Source organism: Poecile atricapillus, chromosome 22 (genome assembly GCF_030490865.1).
Source record: "Poecile atricapillus isolate bPoeAtr1 chromosome 22, bPoeAtr1.hap1, whole genome shotgun sequence".
Lineage (NCBI taxonomy): Eukaryota > Metazoa > Chordata > Aves > Passeriformes > Paridae > Poecile > Poecile atricapillus.
In genome coordinates, this window is record NC_081270.1 from 7,209,193 (window position 1) to 7,233,354 (window position 24,162).

Here is a 24,162-nt window from a genome sequence, read left to right on the forward strand (position 1 = left end):
GAGGGAAAACCGGGGAGCGCTGAAGGCAACGACCCCGTTTTGGTCTTTCCATCATCCACGGCCATCCCGGTTTTCCCTTCTCCTCTTGGGCCCGGCTCTCTGGCTGTGCCCTTCCCAAGGAATCCAGAAGAAACCAGGGAGAAAGCGCCAGATTCCCAAATATTTTCCCTGCAAAGCCAAGGGAGCAGAAGCCAAGCCTGGCCCAACCCTAAGAATGACAAGAAAAGGGGGCAAAAGTGCTGTAGATAAAACGGAGGGATCATTAAAACCCCTCCCAAAAACCCCGGCAGGTTCAAGCTCTGAGGAATAACCAGAATTTGTGGGATTTTCCCCTTCCAAGAACGGCCTCGACACAGCCTGGCGTGGTCACCCTCTCCTGAATTCTCCCGAGGGGATGGGAATGGGGAATTTTGGGGCAGTGGAGGGAGGAGGGAGGAAGGAGGAGGCTTATTGCACACCGAGGAGATGGTGAAGGATCCCAAATTCCCTTCTGGCTGCAAAAGAATCCCAAATCCCCTCCTGATTGCCAAAGGATCCTAAATCCCCTCCTGATTGCAAAAGGATCACAAATCCTCTCCTGATTGCAAAAGGATCCCAAATCCCCTCCTGATTGCAAAAGGATCCTAAATCTCCTCCTGGTTGCAAAAGGATCCCAAATCCCCTCCTGGCTGCTCAAGGATCCCAAATCCCCTCCTGATTGCAAAAGGATCCCAAATCCCCTCCTGGTTGCAAAAGGATCCCAAATCCTCTCCTGGCTGCTCAACGATCCCAAATCCCCTCTTGATTTCAAAAGGATCCCAAATCCCCTCCTGGTTGCAAAAGGATCCCAAATCCTCTCCTGGCTGCTCAACGATCCCAAATCCCCTCTTGATTTCAAAAGGATCCCAAATCCCCTCTTGATTTCAAAAGGATCCCAAATCCCCTCCTGGTTGCAAAAGGATCCCAAATCTCGTGGCTGCCAAAGGATCCCAAATTCCCTCCTGATTGCAAAAGGATCCCAAATCTCCTCCTGATTACAAAAGGATCCCGAATCTCCTGGCTGCTCAAGGATCCCAAATCCCCTCCTGGCTGCTCAGGGATCCCAAATCCCGTCCTGGCTGCTGGGCCAAGCCGGGCTGGGCTGAGCTGTGCCCGTCACGTCGCGCCTCAAACGAGCCCCGATGCACAACTGGGATTTAATAAATGACATCCAACAACTGTCTCATTAAATCAGGGCTCCGGCGCGGGCCGGAAATCTTAATTTAAAGTGTCACCAACCATCGGAATCAGGTGGTTCGGGCCGGGGAGAGAAGGGGAAAAAAACGGGGCGGAAAAAGTCGGAAGCAGCCGCCAGTTTTGGGGCGGGAGGTGATTTTTTTTTTTGCGTTGGGGAAAAAAAAAATAAAAATCTCTTTTCTGCGTTTGCTTTCTGAGTGTCCCCGCCATGAACGCTCGAGCACCTTTGGGGTGTTTGAGATGCAGCGAAGGTTGAGGGCGAGATTGCCTCGCAATTGAAAACGCGGCCAGCGGTAAATTCGGTTTGTTCGCACTGGAAATGCTCGGGCTGCTGGGCAGGGGCGGGAGCCGCTGCCCGCGCCCCGGCCAAAATTAAATTTCAAAGTTTAATGAGTTGCGAAGGGAGCGGGATTAAAGCAGCGCCGTGCCCGCAGCGGAGCGGGGCCGGGAGGAGGGAGCGGGAGGAGAAGAGAGGCAGCGGAAAAATCCCACCCAGCCCGGAACGTCAGGGAACAGAGCAAGTGAAAAATGTCAGGGCAAATTGCTCTTGACAGTGTTAATATCTGCACCTCATAGCAATAATTACATGTAAATAAATAGTGAAATAGCTCTCAGCTGGAGGCTGCGCTCCGCGCGCAGATGCCACTCACAGCCAGCTGGGGACCTTTCGCTCCTCCGCGTCCCCCTTTCCCTCCCTCCTTCCCTCTCTCCCTCCCTCCTTCCCTCTCCCCCTCCCTCCTTCCCTCTCCGGTATCGTTTTCAGCTGCCGGCCGCAGCTCTGAGCTCAGCCCTCCTCCCCAAATCCCGGGAAAACCGCGCTGCTCCAGCCCCTCGCTGGGGAAAAGCGGCTTTGGAGCATCCCCGGGAGCGGCTCGGGGATGGGGATGGGGATGGGGATGGGGATGGGATGGGGATGGGGATGGGGATGGGATGGGGATGGGGATGGGGATGGGGATGGGATAGGGATGGGATGGGGATGGGGATGGGGATGGGATGGGATGGGGATGGGGATGGGGATGGGGATGGGGATGGGGATGATGGGGATGGGGATGATGGGGATGATGGGGATGATGGGGATGATGGGGATGATGGGGATGATGGGGATGATGGGGATGATGGGGATGGGGATGGGATGGGGATGGGATGGGGATGGGATGGGGATGGGGATGGGGATGGGGATGGGATGGGGATGGGGATGGGGGTGATGGGGATGGGGATGGGGATGGGGATGGGGATGGGGATGGGGATGGGGATGGAGATGGGGATGGAGCGGCCGCCTCTCCCTCCCTCCCTCCCTCCCTGCGGGCTCCCGGGAATGCCAGGATGCTCCCGGCAATCCCATCCCATGGGATGCGCTGCTCCCGTGGCCAAGCCTGGCTCCCAAGGACACCGGGAACCTTCGGGGCGGCAGCGGGATGAGGGAAGAGGCCTCGTTTCCCTGGGAGATCCATCCCGGGGGATTTATCCCGTCCTCCACCACCCCAAAATCAGCTCCACGACCCCCCAGCCCCCAGCGAGAGGTCACTGCCAGAAGGGGACGGGGATCAGCCGGTCCCAATCCCGGCTCTCCTGGCAGGACGGGAAAAGCTGGAAGGAGAAGGGAAGGGGGATGTGGGGGGGCTGCAGGAAGGGAAACACCGGGAGAGAACAACCCTGGAGTCCCTGCCCGGAAAGAGATGGATGCTGAGGCCAGGGGTGGGAGAAGAGACGGGATAAGGGCTTGGAAGAGCAGGATGGGAGATGGGATAAGGGTTTGGAAGAGTGGGATGGAAACAGAGATGGGATAAGGGTTTGGAAGAGTGGGATGGAAACAGAGATGGGATAAGGGTTTGGAAGAGCAGGATGGGAGATGGGATAAGAGCTTGGAATAGTGGGATGGGATCGAAAACAGGAGAAGAACTTGGAAGAGAGGGATGGAACAGGAGATGGGATAAGGGTTTGGAAGAGCAGGATGGAACAGGAGATGGGATAAGGGTTTGGAAGAGCAGGATGGAAACAGAGATGGGATAAGGGTTTGGAAGAGCAGGATGGAACAGGAGATGGGATAAGAGCTTGGAATAGAGGGATGGGATCAAAAACAGGATAAGAACCTGGAAGAGTAGAACAGAGCAGGAGATGGGATAAGGGTTTGGAAGAGTGGGATGGAACAGGAGATGGGATAAGGGCTTGGAAGAGCAGGATGGAGGAGGAGATGGGATAAGAGCTTGGAAGAAAGGGATGGGATAGAAAATGGAATAAGAGCTTGGAAGAGAGGGATAGAACAGGAGATGGGACAAGGGTTTGGAAGAGCAGGATGGAACAGGAGATGGGATAAATAAATATATAAATAAAATATAAAAATATTAAAATATAAATAGAAATATGTAAATATGCGACTATATAAATAAATAATATAAATATAAACATAAATATAAAAATAAATATAAACATAAACATAAATATAGATATAAATATAAACATAAATATAAATATAAATATATATATACATTATATAATATAATATATAATATATAATATATAATATATAATATATAATATATAATATATAATATATAATATATAATATATATAATATATTATATAATATATAATATAATATATATAAATACGAATAGATAAAATATATAAAAATATATATAAAATATATATAAAAATATATATAAAAATATAAAAATATATTTAAATAAATAAATAAATAAATAAATAAATAAATAAATAAGTAAATAAATTAATAACTAGATAAATAAATAAATACATATTTTAAAATATATATATTATGTACATGCTGGGTAATATTCCCAAATAAACCCAAAGACCTCCTACACCTCCCCAAACCCCTCCTCAGCATCCAAACCCCCCCCGAGAGGAGGGAGAGGCTCCGGCTCATCCCCGCGCAGAGCAGGAGAGCTCGGAGGCCTCTCCTTCTCCTTTGGGCTAATGAAATTCCCCACAACGCCCCGCACTGCACCGAGCAACAAACACAGCTCCATTCTTCGGAAAACAAATATGTTCTTTAGAGCTTCCTGCTTGTCAAACACCTTTTTGTTTAGCTCAACAACTAATCCACTTATCGGAGGATAAAGCTGCCAGTGAATCACCACGATGATAAAAGCATGCACAAAATTAGCAAAAATTTGCCTATGGCTCCTGCACATTTAACAAACAGCAGCCAAGAGAGAAAAAAAATTATTCTTTTTTTTTTTTTTTCCCCTCTTCTTTTTTTTTTTTTTTAATAACTGAGATCCCCAGGAGAGATTCTGTCAGATAGCGGCTTTTATTTTGCTCGCAGTTTTTTTTTCCTCCCCCCTCCTCTCCCTCTCTCTCTTTTCCCATATAACCCAAGCGCTGAGGCTGGGAGATGCTGGGAGCTGATATGAGATCCACGGAAATTGGCGCTGTTTGAATAAGCAGGAGATGCAGCGGGGCGAAATTTTAATAAGTTGATTCGGGTTTTTTTTTTCTATTTTTCTCTATTTTTATTTATTTTTTTTTTTTTTAACATAAACTTTCAGGCATTGGATGCTTCCCTCCGAGCTCGGGAGGCTGCAGCACCTCGAAGGATCCTGGATTTGTCCTTCCCTCTGCTCCTCGGAGCCCTTTGGGGATTTAATCTCCACATTCCTGTGGTGGTGGATCCACCCTGATAAAGGGATGGGGAAAATCCCCCGGGATTTGCCGGGGTTGGAGGGAGCTGAGCACGAAATCACCTTCCCTGCCTCTCCTGGGAATTTCAGCACCTTGGGATTCACTGAAACTCCCTCAGCTCCAGGAACCTCGGGAATTTCCCCCTGTGGGGATGTTTTGGGGAGAAACCCGCTGGTTTTGGGCAGCCGAGTGGGGATTTCGGGCATTTCTGGACGCTCAGAGTGGGTGAAAAAGGGGGAGAGAGGGAGGCAAAGAATTCCCGAGGTTTGGACTCCACGGATGTGCCCAAAAAAACCCCAAAAAAACCCAAATCTCCCCACGGGCAGCACCAGAGGGATTCGCTTTTCCTGGGCTCTGGGGGGGTCTCTGGGGGTCTCTGGTCTCTCCCGTGGGAGGGGCTGGGTGAAGATTTGGTGACAGAGCCCGCAGAGACCCCCTCAGATCCCCCTGGATCCCCAAATTCCCCTTCTCCTGGACTCCAAATCCCCAAATCCCCCTTCTCCTGGACCCCAAATCCCCAAATCCCCCTTCTCCTGGACCCCAAATCCCCCTTCTCCTGGACCCCAAATCCCCAAATCCCCCTTCTCCTGGACCCCAAATCCCCAAATCCCCCTTCTCCTGGACCCCAAATCCCCAAATCCCCCTTCTCCTGGACCCCAAATCCCCAAATCCCCCTTCTCCTGGACCCCAAATCCCCAAATCCCCCTTCTCCTGGACCCCAAATCCCCAAATCCCCCTTCTCCTGGACCCCAAATCCCCAAATCCCCCTTCTCCCGGACACAGGTTCCAGCAGGTTCCGTCAGAGCTGCCAAACTGGGAGGAACTGGGAGAACTGGGAGCTCGTGCTGGGGTCTTCTGGCTGTTCAAAGACCCTCACTGGGGGAGTTTGTGGAGCTCTGGAGGCGCCGCACGGAACCCCCCCAACATTCCCAGGGTTTCCCCCCTAATTTGGGCTGGATTGGAGCGGGGGCACATCCCAGGAACCCGGGAGCTTTTAGGGGAGCTGGGAATTAATCAAGAGGCACCCACCTGTCAGGCTGGTATCTGGAACTAAACAGAAACACTCGCTGCGCCTTGACCTCCCGGCCCCAGCGGGGCTTGGGGAAACCTCCCCTGGCCCCGAGACCCCGGAGCCCCCCGGGCTGGGCTGGGAGCCTGGGGCAGCACCGGGAGGATGCTGGAGGGGCTGGGAGAGCAGGAATGAGCCTGGGAATGTGGGGAGAGGATGCTGGAGGGGCTGGGAGAGCAGGAATGAGACTGGAGCAGCACCAGGAGGATGCTGGAGGGGCTGGGACAGCAGGAGTGAGCCTGGGACAGCAGGGAGAGGCTGCTGGAGGGGCTGGGAGAGCAGGAGTGAGATTGGGACAGCAGGGAGAGGATGCTGGAGGGGTGGGAGAGCAGGAATGAGACTGGAGCAGCATCGGGAGGATGCTGGAGGGGTGGGAGAGCAGGAATGAGACTGGAGCAGCATCGGGAGGATGCTGGAGGGGTTTGGGAGAGCAGGAATGATCCCGGGGCAGCATCGGGAGGATGCAGGAGAGGTTGGGAGAGCAGGAATGAGCCCGGGGATGTGGGGAGAGGCTGCTGGAGGGGCTGGGAGAGCAGGAATGAGACTGGGGCAGCACCGGGAGGATGCTGGAGGGGCTGGGAGAGCAGGAATGAGACTGGAGCAGCACCGAGAGGATGCTGGAGGGGCTGAGAGAGCAGGAATGAGACTGGGGCAGCACGGAGAGGATGCTGGAGGGGCTGGGAGAGCAGGATTGAGCCTGGAGCAGCAGGGAGAGGATGCTGGAGGGGCTGGGAGAGCAGGATTGAGCCTGGAGCAGCAGGGAGAGGATGCTGGAGGGGTTTGGGAGAGCAGGAATGAGCCTGGGGCAGCACAGGGATGATGCTGGAGGGGCTGGGAGAGCAGGAATGAGCCTGGAGCAGCACCGAGAGGATGCTGGAGGGGTTGGGAGAGCAGGAATGAGCCCGGGGATGTGGGGAGAGGCTGCTGGAGGGGCTGGGAGAGCAGGAGTGATCCCGGGGCAGCACCGAGAGGCTGCTGAAGGCCCTGGGAGAACAGGAATGAGTCCAGGGATGTGGGGAGAGCACGATGAGATCTGCCCGGGATCAGAGGAAAGAAAGATCGGGCAGCAAAAAGGATTTTAGAGCCAAACCAACTCCAGGAGCATCTCTGTGACCCCTGCACGGGGTTTGGGGTGGGAGGGGGGTGCTGGAGCCCTCCGCCAGGACAAATCGGGGTTCATTCAGCCTTTCCTGTGGGGTTTGGCTGCTGAGGGAGGGGTTTGGTGCTGCAGAACATCTCTGGGCAGCGGGGCCGGGCACAGCCAGGAGATTTTGGGGAGCCCCATCCAGGAGCAGCTTCCTGCTACTGTCAGCATTGCTCCCACACTGGGACCCGCTGCAGATTTTGGGGAGCCCCATCCAGGAGGATCTCCCTGCTCCCCTCAGCATCACACCTCCACTGGGACCCACTCCCAGAATTTGGGGAGCCCCATCCATCCCCGTCCAGGAGCATCTCATTACTGACTTCAGCACTGATCCCTCACTGGGACCTGCTCCGGATTTTGGGGAGCCCCATCCTCATCCAGGAGCATCTCATTACTGCCTTCAGCATCGCTCCCACACTGAAACCTGCTCCCACATTTTGGGGAGCCCCATCAACATCCAGGGGCATCTCCCTGCTCCCCTCGGCATCGCTCCCACACTGGGACCTGCTCCAGATTTTGGGGAGCCCCATCCAGGAGCATCTCCCTGCTCCCCTCAGCATCACACCTGCACTGGGACCCGCTCCCAGAATTTGGGGAGCCCCATCCATCCCCGTCCAGGAGCATCTCATTACTGACTTCAGCACTGATCCCACACTGGGACCTGCTCCGGATTTTGGGGAGCCCCATCAACATCCAGGAGCATCTCATTACTGCCTTCAGCATCGCTCCCACACTGAGACCTGCTCCAGAATTTGGGGAGCCCCATCCAGGAGCATCTCCCCGCTCCCCTCAGCATCGCTCCCACACTGGGACCTGCTCCAGATTTTGGGGAGCCCCATCCAGGAGCATCTCCCTGCTCCCCTGGGCATTCCTCCCTCACTGGGACCTGCTCCAGATTTTGGGGAGCCCCATCCAGGAGCATCTCCCCGCTCCCCTCGGCATCGCCTCCCCGCGGGCCCCAGGCTGGAGCGGGGCACGGAGGAGCTCCCGGCCGACCCCAGCCTCGCTTTTTTGGGCTGGGGAAAGCCCCACACGGCTCCCAACGCGGGCTCGGGGCTCAGCTGCGCTCTGCGATCGCTCATGAAGCGCTTCCAGCACCTCCGGAGCAGCGGGAACCGGAACCGGAGCCGCCCTTTGGGACCTCCTGGGACCCCCAGCCCCTTCCCCAGCACCGCCGGCTGTTTCTCCCCTCGCCACCGAGGGGCTGCAGCATCACACCACGCTCCTCTCCGCACCGCCTCTCCCCGCGGGCAGCCCCCAAAGAGATTTCTTGCCTCTCCCTTCTCCTTCATTCCTTTTGCTTTCGCTCCTTTTCTTCTTCTACTTTTTTTTTTTTTTTTTTTTTTTCTTTTTGTGAACGAAAAACGCTATTTTGTGCCTCCTGAGCCTTCGCCGGCTGGGCTCGGCGTCTGTATCAGCTGGAGGAGCTTATGAGCTTCGTCTCCTCGGATTTAGACTGAAATTTTGATTTTCTGCCGCGCTCAGATAATGTGGAAATCCCGTTCCCCGATATTTGCTGTTTATCAGCGCGGCGCAGCGCAGTTCTGGGGGGGAAGGGACCCTCCCCCTCCCCCTCCGCGGGGCCCGCTCGCCCCCCGGCCCCGCCGCTGATGGAGTTTCACTCCGGAGCAGCAAAAAACCCGATTTGGAGCCGGGGGGGGAGAGGAGATCCCCGGCCGGGAGGTTCTGGGAGGGATCCTGAGCCTGCAGCTCCGGGCCTGGAGCGGCCTGGGGTGGTGGGAGGGGTCCCTGGCCACGGGAGTGGTCCCTGCCCACCAGAGGGGTCCCTGGCCACGGGAGGGGTCCCTGGCCACCAGAGGGGTCCCTGCCCACCAGAGGGGTCCCTGCCCACCAGAGGGGTCCCTGGCCACCAGAGGGGTCCCTGCCCACCAGAGGGGTCCCTGCCCACCAGAGGAATGTGAACCCCAACCCTTCCGTGATCCTCCAATCCCTGTCCCCATCCCCTGAGCGTGGCTCTGTCCCCTGTCCTGCCAGGGACCTCTGAGCCACCTCCTCGTCTCCAGGTTCGGTCACCTGAGGTCCCCTGAGGTCCTCTGAGGTCCTCTGAGGTCCCCTGAAGTCCCCTGAGGTCCCCTGAGGTCCCCTGAAGTCCCCCGAGATCTTCTGAGGTCCTCTGAGGTCCCCTGAAGTCCTCTGAGGTCCCCTGAGGTCCTCTGAGGTCCCCTGAGGTCTCCTGAGGTCCCCTGAGGTCCTCTGAGGTCCCCTGAGGTCCTCTGAGGTCCCCTGAGGTCTCCTGAGGTCCCCTGAGGTCCCCTGAGGTCCCCTGAGGTCCTCTGAGGTCCCCTGAAGTCCCCTGAGGTCCTCTGAAGTCCCCCGAGGTCCTCTGAGATCCCCTGAGGTCCCCTGAGGTCCCCTGAGGTCCCCTGAGGTCCCCTGAGGTTCTGTGAGATCCTCTGAGGTCCCCTGAAGTCCCCTGAGGTCCTCTGAGGTCCCCTGAGGTCCCCTGAGGTCCCCTGAGGTCTCCTGAGGTCCCCTGAGGTCCCCTGAGGTCCCCTGCAGCTTTCCAGAGCTGGGATGGAGCAGTCTGGGATCCATCCCGCATTCCCACAGCTCCTCCCCCAGCTGGAGTGGCCCTGTCCCCCCCCGTGTCCCTCAGCACCTCCCTGTCCCCTCCATCAACAAGGGATCCCTGTGATGGTTTGGGATCCCTGTGGATCCCTGTGGATCCCTGTGTTTGGGGTCCCTGTGTTTGGGATCCCTGTGTTTGTTTGGATCCCTGTCTTTGGGATCCCTGTGTTTGTTTGTTTGGGATCCCTGTGTGTGTTTGGGATCCCTGTTTGTTTGAAATCCCTGTTTGGGTTCCCTGTCTTTGGGATCCCTGTTTGGGATCCCTGTGTTTCTTTGGGATCCCTGTGCTTTTTTGGGATCCCTGTGTTTCTTTGGATCCCTGTCTTTGGGATCCCTGTGTTTCTTTGGGATCCCTGTTTGGGATCCCTGTGTGTGTTTGGGATCCCTGTCTTTGGGATCCCTGTTTGTTTGAGATCCCTGTTTGGGTTCCCTGTCTTTGGGATCCCTGTTTGTTTGGGATCCCTGTGTGTGTTTGGGATCCCTGTGTGTCTTTGGGATCCCTGTGTGTGTTTGGGATCCCTGTCTTTGGGATCCCTGTTTGTTTGTGATCCCTGTGTTTGAGATCCCTGTTTGGGATACCTGTTTGGAATCCCCGTCTTTGGGATCCCCGTTCCCACCCCTTCTCCCGGTGTCCCTGAGCCCTCCCAGCCCCACAGAACCCCCCTGGGCAGGGGTGTCCCATTCCCTGCGTGTCTCGATCCCACCAAGCGGAACTGAAAGATCCCAAAGGAATTTCCAGGGCTCGGCAGCGGCTCCCAGGAGCGCTGGAGTGGCCAGAGCCGGCCCAAACCCGACCTCCCTCTCCAAAAATTGGGAATTGTCCCACTGGGAATTGTCTCCGTGTCCCCCTGGCCACCGCCACCGCACCGGGACAGCTCCAGAGCCTCATCCACGAAACGGGGAAAAACGGGGAGAAAGAGGAAAAAAGGGGAAAAAAAACCCCAACCGAACAAAAAAAGAGAGACAGGAAGAGCGATAAAGCTCAGCTCCGTGCTTGGCTCTGCTCCTCTGGTTTAAAGTGACTCCGCTTCTTATGGAAACGGAGAGGCGGTATTAGAAATAAAAAAAAAAAAAAAAAAAGGGAAAAAAAAATAAAAAAAAAAAGCCACCAAGACACAGAGAGCTTCCTTATCTCATGGAGACAGTTGTCAGGAATCACTTTGACTGAGTCGTTTTGTCTCCATGCTTTTTTTCGCTGTCAAGCAGGCCTCAGGACATGGATCAAAGGAGAGGCGCCGAGCGCTCGCTGAAACTTCTGATCCCTTCTCGGAACAGACGCGCGAGTGGCAGACAGCTCCTCTCCACATCAAATGGAGGAGAGGGAGCACGGGGACGGGAGAGGGAGAGGAAAAGCTGCGAGAGGCTCGGGGAGAGAGAGGAGGCAGCCAGGGATTCAGGGGGAGGCGGTGTCCCCTCGCTGTGTCCCCGTGCGGAGCTGTGACCCATGGGGACAGCTCGGTGTCACCTCAGAGCTGGCTTGGTGGATGAATTCCTTCCCAAAACTCAGCGCTTTGGCCTCTCCCTTCAATCCCGAGAGCCGCTCCTTGTGGATTCCCAAAAGTCCCTGAATTCCCTCTTTTTCCCCGACCTCACAGCCAGGGTAACTTCCCAAATTCCCTGTGATTTCCCCAAACAACCCCTCCAAGTCTATATTCCCTCTTTTTCCTCTCAATCCTGCAAACCACTGATTTTCCCGTGGTTTTCCTCAGAACAGCCCCTCCATGCCTGCATTCCCTCTTTTTCCCCGACCTCACAGCCAGGGTAACTTCCCAAATTCCCTGTGATTTCCCAAAACAGCCTCTCCAGGTCTATATTCCCTCTTTTTCCTCTCAATCCTGCAAACCACTGATTTTCCCGTGGTTTTCCTCAGAACAGCCCCTCCATGCCTGCATTCCCTCTTTTTCCCCGACCTCACAGCCAGGGTAACTTCCCAAATTCCCTGTGATTTCCCAAAACAGCCTCTCCAGGTCTATATTCCCTCTTTTTCCTCTCAATCCTGCAAACCACTGATTTTCCCGTGATTTTCCTCAGAACAGCCCCTCCATGCCTGCATTCCCTCTTTCCCCCCGACCCCACATCCAGGGTAACTTCCCAAATTCCCTGTGATTTCCCAAATCAGCCTCTCCAGGTCTACATTCCCTCTTTTTCCCCGACCTCACAGCCAGGGTAACTTCCCAAATTCCCTGTGATTTCCCAAAACAGCCTCTCCAGGTCTACATCCCCTCTTTTTCCCCGACCTCACAGCCAGGGTAACTTCCCAAATTCCCTGTGATTTCCCAAAACAGCCCCTCCATGCCTTCATTCCCTCTTTTTCCCCTCAGTCCTGCAAACCACTGATTTTCCCATGATTTTCCTCAAAACAGCCCCTCCAAGCCTGCATTCCCTCTTTTTCCCCGACCCCACATCCAGGGTATCTTCCCAATTTCCCTGTGATTTCCCAAATCAGCCTCTCCAGGTCTATATTCCCTCTTTTTCCCCGACCTCACAGCCAGGGTAACTTCCCAATTTTCCCCTGATTTTCCTCAAAACAGCCTCTCCAAGCCTGCATTCCCTCTTTTTCCCAGACCCCTCATCCAGGGTAACTTCCCAATTTCCCTGTGATTTCCCAAATCAGCCCCTCCATGCCTTCATTCCCCCTTTCCCCCCGCTCCCACCTCCAGCACCCGGTGATTTCCCTGGATGCGCACCCCAGGCTCCTCGCCCTGTGCCCCCCGAGCCTCGGGAGCGCCTTTCAGGTGCTCAATTCCCTGAAATCTGATGGATTGGCCTCTGGATGGGCTTCAGGGGCTGTCCGGAGCTGGGACCCCGCGCATCTTTGATCGCCCCCAGAGCCCTCCGGGGTCGGAGATCTCCGGTCCCCGCCGTGAAATGATGCCGGGCTCGGATTTTGGCAGCCCCGCAGCACCGGGGGGTTTCCACGCAAATCCAGCGCCCCGAAAAGGGGGGGACCCCGGTGTGGAACAGAGCCCGGAGCTGCCCGGTCCTTCCCTGCTGCTCCTGGATCTCCTGGATCTCCTGGTCCTTCCTTGCGCTTCCCTGGACACGCAGCGGGTCCTGCCCGGCCCTGGCATCCCAAAATGTCCCTGCAGAGCCATTCCCGCACCCCAAAGTGTCCGGGGCCACATCACAGCCATTCCCGCACCCCAAAGTGTCCCTGCAGAGCCATTCCCGCACCCCAAAGTGTCCCAGCCCACATCCCAGAGCCGTTCCCGCACCCCAAACTGCCCGGGGCCACATCCCAGAGCCATTCCTTGCACTCCAGAGTGTCCGATCCCACATCCCAAAGGATTCCCCGCACCCCAAAGTGTCCCTGCAGAGCCATTCCCTGCATCCCAAACTGCCTGACCCCGCATCCCAGAGCCATTCCCGCACCCCAAACTGCCCGACCCCACATCCCAGAGCCATTCCCGCACCCCAAAATGTCCGAGGCCACATCACAGAGCCATTCCCGCACCCCAAAGTGTCCCTGCAGAGCCATTCCCACATCCCAAACTGCCTGACCCCGCATCCCAGAGCCATTCGTACACCCCAAAATGTCCGATCCCACATCCCAGAGCCGTTCCCGCACCCCAGAATGTCCGAGGCCACATCACAGTCATTCCCCGCACCCCGAAGTGTCCCTGCAGAGCCATTCCCGCACCCCAAACTGTCCGATCCCACATCCCAGAGCCATTCCCTGCTCCTGCTCCCCACCCGGGGTGGTGTGAGGGTCGCTCCGGACCCTCTGGACCCCCAAACTCTCCCCTAAACTCTCACACCGAAGCTCAGCCCAGCATCCTTTTGGGATTCCTCTCATCCCATCAACCTCTCCCGAGGCTGAGGGGCTGCAGAGCCCTCCTGAGCAGCTCCCGGGGATGCTCCAGGGCTGGACACAGCCCCCAAAATCCCCCGTGTGCCGCAGCCTCTCCAGCAGGGATGGGAGGGAACGGGAATTTTCCTCAGCGCGCCCGGGGATGGCGAAGCAAAGGGAAAACTGGGAGCTGATCCCTCTCCCACACCCGCAGAGCTCCGGTTCCCAGGAGGAGATTCCCGGCTCCAGGCTGGGATCTCTGCAGAAAATCCCCAAATCCACCCGAGCTTCCCCATCCCTCTGGAATGAACCCCACAATGAGCCCTGGATCCCGATCCTCGGCCGAACGCGCCTCTGGAGATTTTTCCTGCCCGGGATTGGCTCTTCCCAGGCGGGGCACAGCTGGAGCACAGCTGGATTTACCGGGAGCAGCCGGGAATGCGCGCCCCGGGAATGCGGCGCGCGCCCTCCCGATCCCAATTATTTTATTCCTTTTATTGCCCCCCTCGCTTTTTAAACTTCCCCTTCCTATCTCGCTCCCCTCATTCCCGGGCTGCCTTTCCCAGCGGATCCCTGGGATTTTCCAGCGGCTCCGCGTGCCGGAGGTCGCCGGGAATGCGGCGTTAATTGCTAATTGCTCATTTTCCCTCCCGTGCGCCGCTCGCCGCGTCCCGAGCTCCCGCAGGAATCGGCAGAGCCGCGTCTCCCGGCCAAATCCCGCCGGGATTGCCGCAGGAATTCAGGAATTCAGGAATTCCACCCGCCCCGCTGAGGTTTTTCCCCCCTCGCCGCAGCGGTGGGGAGCGGGGTCTGGCTGGGGAGGGAGGTTGGAAGATTTTGGGGACAGATTTTGGGGACAGATTTTGGTGTCTCAGCCCTGGGTGCCTCAAATTCCACATCTGGAGCCTTATCAGGAGCTTCCACGCGTCTCATTCCTGCTGCCATCGCTCCTGCTCTCCTCCCCAGGGTTTTTATCCCCACTTTTCTCCTCCTGTTTCTTCCTTATTCCTCCCCAATTCGCGTCCCGGAGTTTGCGGAGCCTCGGGGGCCGATCCTGCCAAAATTCCCATGGGATTCCAGGCTCGGGGGAATGGAGCTCCCAAATCCCAAATCCCAAATCCCTCCCGGTGTTTTCCTATCTCAGCAGCACGGCTGGAGCGGGAATCACGCGGGGACCAACCCAGAATTCGGGTTAAAGGGAGGAAATTCTGCTTTTTTAGGTTTTTTTGTTGTTTTTTTGGGGGATTTCCAGCGGGATCAGAGCACCCCAATCCATCCAGGGAACCTCAGGACGGAGAGGCCCCTCGGGTGTGAATTCCCCCCTTCCCACCCTCCTCGGAGCCGGGAATCAGGAGGAAAAAAAAAAAAATTAAAAAAAAAAAAAAAAGGAGAGGGATCTGTTTTCACACGGGAAAAATGTTCCCTTCTTTTCCCGGTGCCGGCAGCGGAGGCGTCAAACTGACAAGAGCAGATGGGCTTTGTTTGGTGAAATATATCCCCAAAAAAAAAAATGCCAGAAACTTCAGCGAGGGGGGGAAAAAAAAAAACCCCGGGTGGTTTTCTTGGGATGTGCGGGTTAAAAGTTTAGGGAGAACGCGGAGCCGCTTTTCCCGGAGGAAGCCGGAGCTTCCCTTTTTTGGGCGAGGATTTATCGGGAATCCCGCTCCAAGGTCGCGGGGAGGATGAGGAGGGGAAGGAAGGCGGCGTGAGGGATGCGAGGGACGCTCCTGAAGGGCAAAGGAGGAGGGATCGGGATCCTCTGGAGAAACGGGAATGAGGAGGATGAGGAGGAAAAGCCTGGAGGGGGGATGGAGAGAAGGAGAGATGGGAAAAGGAAGGCGCCGGTGTTAAAGGATGAGGAAGGAACACCGGGATAAGCCGGGAAATGAATCCTGATCCGGCCAAAAGCGAGGCTGGAAAATTCGAGCGAGAGAAGGGTCTCCTTTCAGGGAAACGGGGAATCCTTAATGCTTCCTCCCTCAGCAACCGTAATGCCAGGATGTTCCCAATCTGCTTTGAGGGATGGAAAGATTAAGAATAATAAAAAAATTGCAATAAAATATGTGTGAACGAGGGGGTAATTGTGGACAAATGCAGCATTCAAATTCATTTTTCAGCTCTTTTACACACCATTTCAATCTTATTTTCTGCTTGTTAATGAGATCTTGTTGGTTGGGGTGGGCACGGCTGCCCAGTATCGCTCGGGTAATTGCACATAATTTTCTCTCCACCAGTGATTTGCATCAGATTTTTATTTATTTTTTTTTTTTTACCCCCTCCTAATTCTTTGCTATTTAAACCCCCTCCTCCCTTTTCTCCCAACCCCCAAATCTCATCCTCTCCTCCCCCTTTTTCTTTTTTTTTTTCCCCTTCCCCTCCCCTTTCTCCTGGCCCAGCAAGACTCATTTGGAATGGTTATTACAGGCGCGGTGGCTCCGACAAAAAAAAATAAACGGGAAAAAAAGAAAAAAAAAGGGAGAAAGGAATTGGTGGCACCGAGGGAAGGGAGAGAGGGCGGCATCTCCAGAGCCGGGAGGGATCCCTGGAAATCGGGGAAGGAATTCCCAGAGCCGGGAGGTGTCACTGGGAATCAGGGAAGGGAGAAAACGCAACCTCTCCAGGGCCAGGAGGGATTCCAGAGCCAGGAGGGATCCTTGGGAATTGGGGAAGGAATTTCCAGAGCCAGGAGGGATCCCTGGAATCAGGGAAGGGAGAAAACGCAACCTCTCCAGAGCCAGGAGGGATCCTTGGGAATCAGGGAAGGAATTCCCAGAGCCAGGAGGGATCCCTGGGAATTGGGGAAAGAATTCTCAGAGCCAGGAGGGATCCTTGGGAATCGGGGAAGGAATTTCCAGAGCCGGGAGGGATCCTTGGGAATCGGGGAAGGAATTCTCAGAGCCAGGAGGGATCATTGGGAATTGGGGAGGGAATTTCCAGAGCCGGGAGGGATCCCCGGGAATCGGGGAAGGAATTCCCAGATCCAGAAGAGATCCTTGGGAATCAGGGAATGAATTCCCAGAGCCAGGAGGGATCCTTGGGAATTGGGGAGGGAATTCCCAGAGCCAGGAGGGATTCCCGGAGCCAGGAGGGATTTCCAGAGCCAGGAGGGATCATTGGGAATCGGGGAAGGAATTTCCAGAGCCGGGAGGGATCCCCGGGAATTGGGGAAGAAATTCCCAGATCCAGAAGAGATCTTTGGGAATCAGGGAATGAATTTCCAGAGCCAGGAGGGATCCTTGGGAATCGGGGAAGGAATTCTCAGAGCCAGGAGGGATCATTGGGAATCGGGGAGGGAATTCCCAGAGCCAGGAGGGATTTCCAGAGCCAGGAGGGATCATTGGGAATCGGGGAAGGAATTCCCAGAGCCAGGAGGGATCCCAAACCCAGTGACAAAGCCAGGACTGGGAATCTGACCCCGAGCTCCAGACACTGGGAATGAATTCCCTCAGAGCCACGGAAAGCCCAGGGAAAATTAAAGCAACAACTCCGAGGAGCTGAACAAGTTTCTCTTGGCTCTTTGCATCTCTGGAATTGTCTTAATCCCTGGAGATCCCGCGGGGCTGTTGGGAGATTCCGAGGTCTCAGGAATAACAAATTCTGGGAAAAGCCTGGAACTCCTGCTCAGTTTTGAGCTTTTCCCCGGCTCCACCTGCCCCAAACGGAGAATTTTGGGCTCTGGAGAAGCTCCCAGCACGGGAACGGTGGCAAGAGTTTGGGCCCTGCTCCAGAACCCTCCTAAAAACCCACGGAGACGCTGGAAAAGGTGGAAGAGATGGGGAGGGGGAGGATGGAGAGGAAAAACAGCGGGAAATAGAGGAAAAAAGCGGATTTCTCTGCTCCCAGCAGCAGCCAAAGTGGTTTTGTCCCGTAATTCTCGGGATCATTCCCTCGTTTCCCCCCTCAGCCCCCACAGCAGCTCCTGAAGGGTTGGCAGGTCCTGCTTGAGCTTAAAACCACGCCTAAAACCGAGCCTAAGGCCAGGCTGGGTGGGCTTTGGGGTAAGCTGGCCTGGTGGGAGGCTCCAAACTCCTGCTCCATCCCAAATCCCTGATCTATCCCAAACTCCTGCTCCATCCCAAATTCCTGCTCCATCCCAAATCCCTGATCTATCCTAAATTCCTGCTCCATCCCAAATTCCTGATCTATCTTAAATTCCTGCTCCATCCCAAGCTCCTGCTCCATCCCAAATTCCTGTTTTATCTCAAATCCCTGCTCCATCCCAAATTCCCATTTTCTCTTTGGGAATGGGAACACCAAATCTCCAAGACACTCCAATCCCTGTTTTCTCCTTGGGAATGGGAATGCCAAATCACCTCAAATCTCAAAAAACTCCAATTCCCATTTTCTCTTTGGGAACAGGAACACTGCGGTGGCCACCCCAAATCCCCCTTTTCTCTTTGGGAATGGGAACTTCGAATCTCCAAAACTCTCCAATCCCTGTTTTCTCTTTGGGAATGGGAACATGGCTGTGGACACCCCAAATCCCCATTTTCTGTTTGGGAATGGGAATGCCAAATCACTTCAAATCACCAAGACACTCCAATCCCTGTTTTCTCTTTGGGAATGGGAACTTTGAATCTCCAAAACTCTCCAATCCCCATTTTCTCTTTGGGAATGGGAATGCCGTGGTGGCCACACCAAATCCCCGTTTTCTCTTTGGGAATGGGAACACCAAATCTCCAAGACACTCCAATTCCCATTTTCTGTTTGGGAATGGGAACTTTGAATCTCCAAAACTCTCCAATCCCCATTTTCTCTTTGGGAATGGGAATGCCGTGGTGGCCACACCAAATCCCCGTTTTCTCTTTGGGAATGGGAACACCAAATCTCCAAGACACTCCAATTCCCATTTTCTGTTTGGGAATGGGAATGCCAAATCACTTCAAATCTCAAAAAACTCTAATTCCCATTTTTTCTTTGGGAATGGGGACAACAAATCTCCAAAACACCCCAAATCCCCATTTTCTCTTTGGGAACGGGAACACTGCGGTGGCCACACCAAATTCCCGTTTTCTCTTTGGGAATGGGGACACCAAATCTCCAAGACACTCCAATCCCCATTTTCTGTTTGGGAATGGGAACGCCATATCTCCAAAACACCCCAAATCCCCCTTTTCTCTTTGGGAATGGGAACGCCGCAGTGACCACACCAAATTCCCGTTTTCTCTTTGGGAATGGGAACGCCACGGTGGCCACACCAAATCCCCATTTTCTCTTTGGGAACGGGAACGCCGCGGTGGCCACACCAAATCCCCGTTTTCTCTTTGGGAACGGGAACGCCGTGCTTCTCCTCCCGGATTCCAGCTGCCAGCACAGCCCGTGGATTCCAGCCGGGACATCCAATCCCGGGGTAACTGGATAGGGAGCAAAAGCCGGGAGCTCCCGGCCCCCTCTCCCATCGAAAGCGCCAAGAAATCTCCTCCCGCTGCCGCCGGGGGGAAATGAGAAACCCTCGTCAAACCACCATCATCCTCAGCCCCCAGTCTGGTTTTTCCAACCTCCTGAACTCCCTTTTTCCCTCCTTCTCCCTGCAGAGAGGAACCTCGGGCAGCCAGGAGGGTGGAATCCCGCTGGGATTTCCCTGGAATGCCGCAGCAGAGCGGGATCGCGCTCAACGCGATTAATAAATGAGGCCGAGCGCCCCATAAAGAGCCCTCCCAAAACTGCCCTAAAAAAAGGACAAATCCAGGGGTTCTTCATCCCACTGGGAGCATTTCTCGTCTCCTTCCACTAGGAACAGCAGAGGGCTGGGAAAGGCAGGAATTTTTGATCAGGGAATGCAAAGCAGTCGGGAAATAACCTGGGTCAGGCTCTGAGCGCACAAAGGGAACGGGCGAATTTCCATGCTGATATCTTGGCCCTCACATGATTAAAAGCTTCGGGAAAATGGGAATCTCCTCTTCCTGGGGGTGCAAAGCTCTCTTTTCTTCAGGCCTGCCAGATAAAGGATCCTCTCTTTCCCATACAAAGGGCTTATGGGCTCAGGGATATCTGTCCCCAGCCTGAGCCTGGGGGCAGGGGAATTTGGGATTGGGATAAGCGGAGGAAAAGCCACGGTCTGGTCCTTTCAACGAGCCCCTGATTCTGCGGGACTGGGCAGGAGAGGATGAAGGGAAATGGAAATTGCAGGATGGCCTTCAGGCTCATCCCAGGCATCTCATCCCCGCCTTATTCCGTGGGGATAAATTGCACTCGGGATCATCTGAGTTAATCCCGGGCCCTGGCCCAGCTAACCCAGGCCTGCCTTTGAATCCCAGGCTGTATCCTCCGAGCCTGAGCCCAGGGCTCTCAGAAATCCCTTGTCAGAGGGATATCTGCCTGTTCCCCCCCCAATTTCCCTGTTTGGAGTAACATCCAGCTCCGTGCCAGTCAATATTTCAATATTTTCCCATTTCACCTCGTGCCAGTCCCATTTCAATATTTTCCCATTTCACCTCATGCCAGTCAATATTTCAATATTTTCCCATTTCACCTCGTGCCAGTCCCATTTCAATATTTTCCCATTTCACCTCATGCCAGTCCCATTTCAATATTTTCCCATTTCACCTCGTGCCAGTCAACATTTCAATATTTTCCCATTTCACCTCGTGCCAGTCCCATTTCAATATTTTCCCATTTCACCTCGTGCCAGTCCCATTTCAATATTTTCCCATTTCACTTCGTGCCAGTCAATATTTCAATATTTTCCCATTTCACCTCGTGCCAGTCCCATTTCAATATTTCCCCATTCAAAGCCAAAAGCGGGGGATTTGTACCATTCCATAGAAGTTGTAAAATTTCCCCGTTTCCCCTTTGTTTTCACACTCAAGAAATCCCAAACTCCTGCACCTGAACATCCCCCAGGTGTCCCTGTTTGTTGGACTCCTCTCCAAACCGCCGGAAAATGAATCTCCCATTTCCGGCGCCCTCCTCATTTCTCCTCCTAGTTCCGAATTATTTCGGTTTCCCGTCCTAAATAAACTGATCCCTCTGAAACGACAGCTCCGTATCCCACGAGCGACTGAGAGTGGAAAAAACGGGATTTGGTGTCCCTCGGGATGAGGACAAGTCCTGGCTGCTCATTTCCAGCTCCACCTGAAGACGAAGGTGAGCTTGGAAACTCCTTTCCTCCTCCACAGCTCAGCCACGCCTTGGCATCAGCGGGATTATATTAAAAATGACGCCCCAAATGTCCATCTCTGAGCTCAGATCTGTGCCAGACCTGGCCAAGCTCCAGGCTGAGCCTAAATCAGCCCCACAGATGAATTTTGGAGTCATCCCTCAGGTGTGAACCAAACCCACCACCGGCGGGGCTGGGATGGTTTTGGGAGGCGCTCCAGGTGATCCCCTCATCCCAACCTGGCCGTGGGAACGACCAACGCTGGGCTCAGGGCAGAGCTGCTGCTCATTAACAAATGAGCTAATTGAGCTGCCAGCAGGAATTCCCGACAACAACAACCCCAACAACAACCACAACAACAACAACAACAACCCCAACAACAACCACCAGCGTTCCGCCACCGCATCCCGGCGGTTTCCGCGCTCCCGGAACCCGGAGAAGGCTGGAAACGGTCACGTACCTGCGGGGAGAGGCCATTGCTGACGGGGTTCATGTGGTTGGCGGGGGCTGCGGCGTTCATGAAGCTCTCGGAGTAGCTGGAGAAGCTGTGCCGGGCGCCGTAGGCCGAGCCGGAGTCGGCGGCGGCGGCCAGGCCGCCCTGGTGCATGGTGGAGGGCGGCAGCGGCTGCGGCCGGTGCACGGTGCTGCCGCCGTCTGTGGGGACACCAACGGGCTGGGATCTCCCCGGGAAAACCCCAGGAAAACCCCGGGAAACCCCCAGGAAAACCCCGGGAAACCACTGGGAAACACCCGGGAAACTGCTGGGAATGGCGGCTCAGCCATGCCGGGAACCAGCGGGAAATGTCTGGGTTTTGTCTGGGTTTTGCTTCGTTTTCCCTCCCAGCAAAGAGAAAACGTGAATTCTTTGGTAAAGGCAAAAATTCCAGGCCAAAGGCAGCTGGAATTAACTGTTCCTTCCACTGGGATATTCCCGCCGGGGGAATGGACGTGGATTGAGGGGTCACCCACACAACCCCCGATTTCCTGGGGATGTGCCCCTTGTTCAAAACTCCAGCCACAGCACACAGCAGAAGGGACGTGGGACAGAGAAGAAAACATTTGTTTTTTTGAGTGAAAAACCTGATTTTCCCAACGAAAAGAAACCCACAAGAGACTCCCAACTCTCCCATCATCCACGGGCTGGGTATCAGAGACCAGAAAAGCCCGAGCAGAGCGTCGAGGAATGGTTTGGGAGGGACCCCAGAGCCCGGGATGCTCCAACACCGGCCGGCCCGGCGCAGGGGAGGTGGGAAGGGGAGCAGGGAAGGGAAGGCTCACCTTGGGAGATGGTGGTGGTGGGGTAGGAGGAGTCGGGCAGCTGGTACGGGGGCAGCGCCGGCATGCCCGTGGGCGGGAAGCCCCCCGGCAGCAGGTGGTTGAAGGCCGCCAGCTGGTTGGCTCCGGCCTGCTTGCGCCAGCGAGCCCGCCGGTTGCTGAACCACACCTGGGGGGGACAGAAAATACCCCTGGGTGACACCTGAGCAACGCCTGGGGGCAGAAAACACCCCCGGGTGACACCTGAGCAACACCTGGGGACAGAAATCACATCTGGGTGATACCTGAGCAACACCTGGGGGCAGAAAATACCCCCAGGTGACACCTGAGCAACACTTGGGGGCAGAAAACATCTCTGGGTGACACCTGAGCAACACCTGGCAACAGAAATCACATCTGGGTGACACCTGAGCAACACCTGGGGGGACAGAGATCACCTCAGGTGACACCTGAGCCATGATGACCACACCTGGGGGACAGAAAACATCTCTGAGTGACACCTGAGCAGTGTCTGTCACACCTGGGGGACAGAAAACACCCCTGGGTGACACCTGAGCAACACCTGGGGACAGAAAACACCCCCGGGTGACATCTGAGCAGTGTCTGTCACACCTGGGGGACAGAAAACACCTCTGGGTGACACAGATGCCAACACCTGGCCAAAACCAGGCCCAAGCCGCTCCTGGACCCGTACCCCGGCCGATCCTCACCCCCATTCCTCAGTTTCCCCGAGCCCATCCATCTCCCGCGGGATTTCCAGCGGCCGGAGACGCCGCTCCCGGCTGGGGGCACAGGGAGAGGGGCACCGGGGAGCTGGGATCCGGCAGGGCCCATCCCAGGGAGATGCTCCGCTGCCACCTGCCCGTCCCTCCTTATCTGCCCGGGCTGGGAATGCTGCCGGAGGATTAAGCGCTATAATAGCGGCGCTGTTAGGAGGGATAAATATCCAGATTAGCATCGAGCTGGCGGTTTTAGACGAGCTCGGGAGATAGAACCGCCCCGCAGGGAGTTTCGGGGAGCCTCAGCTCCTCGGAGTGCCTGCAGCTCTGCAGCCAGCCCGGATCCATCCGATAAACCCGGCCTAAACTCCGCGGCAAAGCCGGGCTTAGCTCGGCCGAGGCGCCTCTTCACCCGCCAGGCTCCAGAGAAAGTTTTCCAGACACCCTGGTGTGTTTTATCGGGGGAAATCTCCTTTCCGCAGAGCCAGAAAAGGATTCCTAAGTGTTTTATCGGGGGGAAAAGGGTTTTATCAGGGTAAAAAAGGGTCTCTCCTAGGCTGGGTTTGCTTCATTTCCTCAGAGAGGGCTCCCAGGTCTGGTTCTGTTCGGGGTTCACGAGGATAAGCTTTCAAGCCAGATGAGAGCGCAGCTGCTGGGCTTTGGGAGGCCTCAAGAGCTGCAAAACGCGATTGAATTTCACAGCGATGGGAAAAAACCGGAGCAAAAATCAAGAGTGGGGGGGAAACCCCTCCCTCTCCATCAGGTTCCCAAGCTGCTCAGCCTCAGAGCAGGAGCTGGGCTTAAAAATGGGTTCCCACACCTTTGGGGACAGCCCCAAAGTCCTTCCCCAGTCCTGTGAAAACAGCTCCAAACTCCTTCCCCAAATCCTGCAGAACTGACCCCAAATTCCTTCCCCAAATCCTGCAGAACCAACCCCAAATTCCTTTCCCAAATCCTGCAGGAACAACCCCAAGTTCCTTCCCCAAATCCTGCAGGAACAACCCCAAATTCCTTCCCCAAATCCTGCAGAACCGACCCCAAACTCCTTCCCCAAATCCTGCAGAACCAACCCCAAATTCCTTCCCCAAATCCTGCAGAACTGACCCCAAATTCCTTTCCCAAATCCTGCAGAACCAACCCCAAATTCCTTCCCCAAATCCTGCAGAACCAACCCCAAATTCCTTCCCCAAATCCAGCAGAACTGACCCCAAATTCCTTTCCCAAATCCTGCAGAACCAACCCCAAACTCCCTTCCCCAAATCCTGCAGAACCAACCCCAAACTTCCTTCCCTAAACACCACAAAACCATGGTCCCACAAGCCCCAAACAGGATCCAGATCTCAAAGTGAGCACCTCCCTATCGAGTTCCCTATAAACGATTCCCTGTTCCCGGACATTTTTCCTACTGGAAAAGGCAATTTCCATTCAGGGACTTCTGAGCTTGCCATGAAGTGTCCCCTGAGCTTCCCCCTGGGATTGTTTTGGGGTTCCCTGGATGTCTTTCCAGTTTCTTGGGGTGCCATTTGATCCAACCCCACTTTTGGGGTTGTTTTGGGGTTCCCTGGATCTGTTCCCAGTTTCCTGGGGTGCCATTTGATCAAACCCCACTTTTGGGGT

General features: G+C 55.1%; 1 protein-coding gene across 3 annotated transcripts in view; it reads right to left on the reverse strand.

The window, feature by feature from the left end:
* PAX7 (paired box 7) overlaps nt 1-24,162 on the reverse strand; it is a 102,633-nt gene that overhangs the window by 17,816 nt on the left and 60,655 nt on the right. For all 3 annotated transcript variants that reach the window (XM_058855162.1, XM_058855161.1, XM_058855160.1), the window contains exons 6-7: nt 21,830-21,995; nt 21,012-21,205 (exon numbers count right to left, since the gene is read on the reverse strand). In XM_058855162.1, coding sequence (XP_058711145.1) covers nt 21,012-21,205; nt 21,830-21,995 — 360 coding nt within the window. The remainder of the gene's footprint in view (nt 1-21,011; nt 21,206-21,829; nt 21,996-24,162) is intronic.